Source organism: Cibotium barometz, chromosome 15 (assembly GCF_041138505.1).
Source record: "Cibotium barometz isolate CiBa-2024 chromosome 15, ASM4113850v1, whole genome shotgun sequence".
Classification (NCBI taxonomy): Eukaryota; Viridiplantae; Streptophyta; class Polypodiopsida; order Cyatheales; family Cibotiaceae; genus Cibotium; species Cibotium barometz.
The window spans coordinates 58,478,014-58,485,037 of NC_141060.1; the positions used below are offsets into that span (position 1 = coordinate 58,478,014).

Sequence of the window (7,024 nt, forward strand, 5' to 3'; positions counted from 1 at the left end):
TGGTTGACCATTAAGAAAGCGACATCTCTTGCTTGGCCATGGACCACCATGGTTGACCATTAAGAAAGGGACATCTCTTGCTTGGCCTATTTTTTAGTGGTTGGAAAGTACAAAGTGAAAGCCATGAATGTGTGCTTAGCACTCGGTAGGCATTTCCATACATGATATGCCTACATAAAGAAGGTGATGGATTTTACTAATTATACTGACTATATCAGACCTTTGTATGTAGCGCTTGCATGTCCTATTTGGGGACCTTGCTCAAATGCATGGCAATATCCAACTCTCAAAAAGGTGATATATCAAGGCTACCTACTAGTAGATGATCATCCACAACGAGATGCAAACATGGTGAAAAATCCACCAAGAATGAAGTCTAGTGATTGGTTGAAATCATGGAGCCCCATCTAGGATGATGAGACTATCTGTTTTTCATCAATTGCCTTGTTGGAATGATTTGTTAATTAATCATATCTTAGGTCCTATGCACTTGTTTAAAATGTGAGAAGCACTATTTGGGAAGCACTTGGTTGTGAGGACACTAAGGATGCACGAGATTACTATGAAAGAAGTAGAGAAGATGGAAGCATTGTGGCCACACAATGGATCCACAACAAAGTAATCCTACCACAAACACCTTGGATTTTTATCCAAGAGCGATGAGGCAAGAGTGAATTAGAAGATGATTGCATCCTTTCAGAAAATAATAAACTGATTGGGATAAGTTCTTATAGATACATACTTGTTGTATAAATTTTATCTCCTTTTCTTCAAGTATTTACAATCCATGTGCCATTAAAATAGCTCTAGAAGGACTCAGCAATCTTGAAAAAACACATGGCTAGTGATGGTTGTGTCCTCATTCCTAAGGAGGAGAAAAACAAGTAGCAGGTTCGATCACTTGGATGAAAAAAAAAAAAAACACATGGCTAGTGATGGTTGTGTCCTCATTCCTAATAAGGAGGAAGGAGAAAAACAAGTAGCAGGTTCGATCACTTGGATGAAAACATGCTCTGATTTTGCGACGCTGAGGAGGGTTTACTTGTTGGCCCTACGCATGTGGGATGTGGTCACGGGTGTCGAAGGGCTGTTGTCGTGGTTGGTAAAAACGTTGAAGCTATCTGATGTCCTGTCCTGTCGTGCTTGGGAAAGACGCTCAAGCTACACGTCCTCTTATGAGGTTATATGTTGAAAGCCATATATGACGCTGTCAAATATGTGGACAGTGGAACATGTGGCTAAAGAAAAGGTATGGAGTAGTCTCTCGGAGATGGTTGAATCATCAGCGGCAGCCAGCTGATGTGGAAACAAAGCTGGAGTCTCGAGGGGACAAAAGTCTTGAGGATGAATCTCAATCACCCAGCTGGCGACCCTCCTGCGCACTCTGTTCACTCAACCGTCAACACGCTTTCCCTACACCTTTCCACGGCCGGCGGCCACTAAATCAATCGCTCCTTCCTCGACCTTACCCTCTGCCCAACCCCTCTTCTTTTAAAACACCCCAGACCCTCGCCTCTTTCATGCTCTCCCTCCTTCCTCTCGCATCCCATTGTAATAGTTTATACGACAAACAATCTTCTTTGCTCATCGTCCTCCATCGTCCTCTAATATGGGCAATGGGCTCTCTTGCATCTACTCCACACCCGCCGGGCGCTCAGATGCTCAGGACAACCTCATCAGAATCGTGCACGCTCTCGACGGTCGCACCTGCGAGCTGGAGGAGCCGATGAAGGTGGGCGAGCTGATGTTGGAGTTCCCCAACCACTTTGTGGCGGAGTATGATCAGCAATTAGCTGGGAAGCGCGTTTCTCCCTTGGCCGCAGACCATGACGCACGTGCCTACCGTGTCTACTTCCTCCTCCCCATGCACAGGCTCAATACCCGCCTGTCCGTAGAGGAGCTGCACCACATCTCCACGCTGGCTTGCAAGTCAGGCTTCTCCTCCGCGACTCCTAGAGGTCCGGGTCACAGTACCAAGGTTACCCCTCTCTCAGCCCACCAGTACGAGCAGGCAGAGAAGGGCCATACGCTTCAAAGCATTGCCAAAAGCTACTCTTTCCCAGTAGTCTTGGTCGAGGATGCAGCTCCTCAACAGCAACCACAACAACTACACTGCTGCATGTTGAGGTCCAGCAGGCCATGGACACCGAAACTGGACACCATCGTGGAAAGCTCGTCTCTTACCGTGTGAGGCTTTTACACAAAGTGGCCCTCATTTCACGCCCCTGGGTGAGGCTCTGAACATCAGCCGCCAGCTCCCAAATGGAGTTACATTCTTAACAGGATTGTTCCGTTGTGCGGCTCCTTCAAGCTTGGGCTTGTTTGCAAAGTGTCTGCACGAAAACATATAGATGGGGGACGGGGATCTTTTGTGTGGCGTGAAATGCGATGACATAAAAGACGTCTCCCCTTAAGGGAAGGCTTCAACCCTTAAATTTGAAGGTTGCAAGACTCGGTGAATAAGCGCCAGGTCTTCTTTCATCAAAAGAAATGATGGCTTCAACAATCAAGTGAATTGCACAAGAAAGAGAAGCACGTGCATCTCCCCTCTTGCTATGTCCCTTCGCAAGACCATGTCTTGTAATATTCTCAAGAGATTCCTAAGATTGTGTGTTGAATGCATTTTTCAAGGTAGTATAGCACTTGAAATTTATCCAACATCACATGTAGCTAACAAAAGACAAACATGAATAATTTGTTTGACACAAACACTTGTCTATCTTTCGGGATTCCAAAATAAAACTTCAAACATAGAGTAAAGAATCCACAACTAAGTCGGGTCGTGCACATACACGGGCTTCCATAATTAGGGTGAAAGGTTTTGTCAATGGTATCAAATTGGGAAGTAGGCATAGACACAAGAACAAAGAGGAGAATGCACCATGAATAGAGCACTCTCTCCTCTCAACTCTCTCACACACCATAGACACACCCAAGAGAGCAAGGACATAAGCCCACACTCAATTGGCACAAAGGGGGATTGTGTCTTTGCATTATGATGAGAAATTGGTATTTATACAGTTGCCCCTTACTCATACGTGGACGTCCAAAGCTTAAAAAGATATGAACTAAATGATTACAAAGCCACTTAGGCCGGCCGTTCTCATAGTTACAACTTTATAGTGTGATTTCATGACATTGATTATGCTCTCTCTCATGTGTAGTGGAGAAATGCGCAGTCAACCATAAAATGGGGTTCAAATCTCCCCTACCTCGTGTAGATTCTGTCCTCGGAATCTCACAGCTGTAGAGGGCATGTTTTCCTAGATATTCTTTGTAGTGGATCTTCCTCGTCTGGACCATTCAAAATATTCTTCTGAGGAATTTTAGTGTTTTCCAGAATCTAGTGTTAATCATGTCTTCAAATGTTATCTGCATGTAGAACATAAGATATCTGAGCCTGTGGTAGTAGTATATTATGCCACTGTTGTCTGAAGGCCCTTTGTTTAGATTAACTTCATTCTCTCCCTATGATAACTGTGCACATAGTCATCTGGGATGTCAATTAGAAGAATGATTAGCTTGAAGAATCTTATTATTGTGCAAACCTCTGGCAAGGTCTGGTATGGCTCTCCAAGCTTGGACTGTAGTGAGCATGTATTACCTTTGTTTGTTCATTATGTCAAACCTGCTATGCACACGAAGTGGGGGAAATTGTAGATGAAGTGAGAGTCCCATGCTCTTCTTACTTAAAAATCCCTTTTTGTATATCTTCTTTTGATCGGTGTGTACAGAGGGTTGATTCTTAGCGGTATTGGGGTAGCTCTATAAAGATGTCTGCACACTAAGGATGGGCACCCTCTAAGATGGCTAGATACCAAATCTTTCTATTTGTACATGGCCATCAGCAGCATTAGCCTGTATATCATCATGCCCACCTCTTGATTCTTATGGATTCTCTTTCTTCCATATTTTGTAGGCATAAACAATCATAAATGTTACCACCCTGATCTCCAAAAAGTGTGCATGCCTCGAATTTGTGCGCCTTGAATTCCTTACCAGATTCACCCATAATGTCTATTGTTGGTGCATAGGTCCAAGCTCCACCACCTCTGGCCTATCACCAACCAATAGATATGGTAAATTTATAGCTTGTGGGGCATTGCCATAAGCTTCTATTGTAATTGGCGTTGTTCAATCAAATGGTTTTATCTACTGAAGGACCCTTCTCATGAGATGTGGTCTTAGCAAAGGATTACCTGTTCGGATTATCTACTTGTACTCTTTTGGAGGGAAATGCAAGATTGCATCTTTGTGTTGTCGAGACTAGTTCTTTTTGACTTGGCTGAGTAGAAGGGTCGGCTGGCCATTCAATGGTTCCTCAAGGTTGAGTGGGTTAGTAGTGAAATCAAAAGAACTCCCCTTAATTTTGATTATCGTAGATGCTAGATAAATAATATGTTATTAGGCTAAATACTAGGTAGGCGAGGGGTCCTCTTCTACCTTATTCTTATCCTTATCCCCTTCATCAAAAGATGGTGGTGGCTTTTTAGAGATGAATATGTCGTGAAGTGAATGAAGATACTCCTCCTCATTAAAAAATGGATATTCTATGTACACGTGGTCAAAATCATAAATAAGTGCATCTATTAAGGTATGGAGATGTGCACATATCATATCAAAAAGTTTTAAAATACCATACAAATTGTTGAGATGTCAAGCTCAACATGAGCTGACACTCATGAGGCACCTACTTGACTGTTCAACATTTATATCGGTGGCGGGTTTGGTAGCTAGCACCGACATATCTTCGCCAAAGATTCTACAGCTAGACTACACCGACTAGTCCACATCTACCCACTCCTCTTAGCATGTTCACATTATGGACCACTTTGTATATACTCTATTATGTGTGTTGGTCACTTTATCTTCTTTGTAGACCTCTTTTGTTGTGTGAAGAAGAAGAAGAATTTTCAACCTCTCACCTTGTGTGTTCTCTTCTAGGGTTTGTGTGAGTGTGTGTGTGCTTGCAAGAGCTCAAGCTCTCTTCTCCCCTACATCTTTTCATGGTATCAGAGGTTGGTTCATGCTAAGGGCTGAACGGCAAGCAAGAGAAGCATAAGAAGCGGTACGAGGGTAAGAGCTTCATCTACTCTTCCCCCTTTGTGTTGGCTACTACACACTTGTCAGGAGCTCTTCGACAGGCACTGGCAACAAACGAACTCTGATTGAGGATCTTTCTTTGCAGGAGGAAAGCTACAAAGCAACTATAAAGTCCTTTGGAAGAAAAAAATAAGGCCAAAAATGCATTTTGAGCACGTCTGGACCTTCGTTTTTTAGTTCGCAGAGGTGTTCACAAGAACTATGGGTAAGTTTCAATTCTCTATAGAACTCTATTTTTGGAACTACAGGAAGGGCGATTGGTTGTGCAGACACTGTGTGTACTGCAAAGAGGTCTCAAAGTTGCCATTGGGTGTATGTATGCAAATTGAGGTCCCTTGTTGTGACAGTTTAGGTGCAGTATAGTACCACTGTAGAGAATACATCAATTTGTGCAGGTCAAACAAGAGTGCTGATCCTGGGTGATTTGATGAACTATCGTCAAGTGTAAGATTATCTTCGATGAACTTTCCAGATCATCTTCGATGAACTTTCGTCAAGTGTAAGATCATCTTCGATGAACTTTCCAAATCTTAAGTGTTGATCCTGGGTGATTTGATGATTTATCGTCAAGTGTAAGATCATCTTCGATGAACTTTCCAGATCTTAAGTGCATGTATGTATGATTTCATAAGCTACTTTGATATCCCAATTAAGTTTTGATCAGATTCTGTCGATCTATTTCTGAGGCTATGAGATTGCAGAGAACAGTTCACGGCGTGAAGTGTCAAAAAACAGTTCACGTCGTGAACGATTTTTTGCACTTTCACGTGTTTAAAAATTTTTGTTCTTGGAATTAGAACTCCTCGTTACCTTGTTATGGGTGTCAATCTTTTCAAGACTTCCTTAGACTTAACCTGACTATACCAAGCTCGTGAGTTGGATTTGTTCAAGGTGTGAGATTGTAGGAAAAAGTTCACGTCGTAGAAAGGTAAGGTTTCACATCGTGAAAAATAATGGGTTCACGTCGTGAACAAAAAATGGTTCACGCAGTGAAAGTTTCTAAAATGGTCCATGTCGTGAACAAGAAATGGTTCACATCGTGAAAATTTCTGAAATAGTTGACATTGTAAACGATTTTTTTGCACTTTCACGATCCTTGATTTTGTCAGACCTCGTAGCGTCAAAGGTGTCAATATAAGGTTACCTATTTTTGGCAAGGTAATCCTGCGAATTGCGACGTTAATCATGATGCTGATGTTGAGAGCGATTCACAGCGTGAAGTTACAGAAAACGGTTCACGGCATAAACATTTTCCTACAGTTTCACGTGGGAACTTTCGCGCATCGACTATTGTGATTTTGGGTGCAAGATATTTATCCAACTGTTCCTAAAATGATTGTGCCACGTCTAAGGAGTGGAATAAAAGTTCAAGGCATAGTCAATGGCTTCTTATTTTTTAGATTTTTGTGAATTTTTGGAAAAGAAGAAAAATAGAACACTAACCTGCTCATTCACGTTGATGCTTCTAGTGATGCAAATATCAAAATTAACTAGAAAAACAGTGAAGCTCTATTGTAAGACCACTCCACCACACATATACACAACAAACACAACCAATTTCACACAAATTTTTTTTACTTCCACACAAATCTTATCCATTCATTTCCTACACAATGCACTACCAGAATGCAAAGGCAATCATGAATCTTATGCAATGGGAGCTGAAACTCCAAGAGGAAGGAAGAAATAAAGGTGTTTCCTTGGCCCTAACCCTCCTTGAAACACATATAAAAAGAGATTACCTGGTGAACCACAATTGTCGTGAGGATCTTTCCAATGGCCGAGCTTGTAACCCTTAAGGTCTCCAAGCTCTACAACTCCTTGAGAAGCAATTCCACCGTGCCTCCACGAGTGTTCTCACTCTGCCGTGTTGCACTACGGGTACTCATCCTTCCTCTCACCTCACTTCACTCACACACAT

At 42.4% G+C, this 7,024-nt stretch overlaps 1 protein-coding gene across 1 annotated transcript; it reads left to right on the forward strand.

Moving 5' to 3' along the window:
* The first annotated feature begins 1,609 nt into the window (after positions 1-1,609).
* On the forward strand, positions 1,610-2,191 carry LOC147631481 (uncharacterized). Its single transcript, XM_086809193.1, has one exon. The coding sequence runs from the start codon at positions 1,610-1,612 to the stop codon at positions 2,189-2,191; it is 582 nt and encodes a 193-aa protein (XP_086665319.1).
* The last annotated feature ends 4,833 nt before the right edge of the window (positions 2,192-7,024 follow it).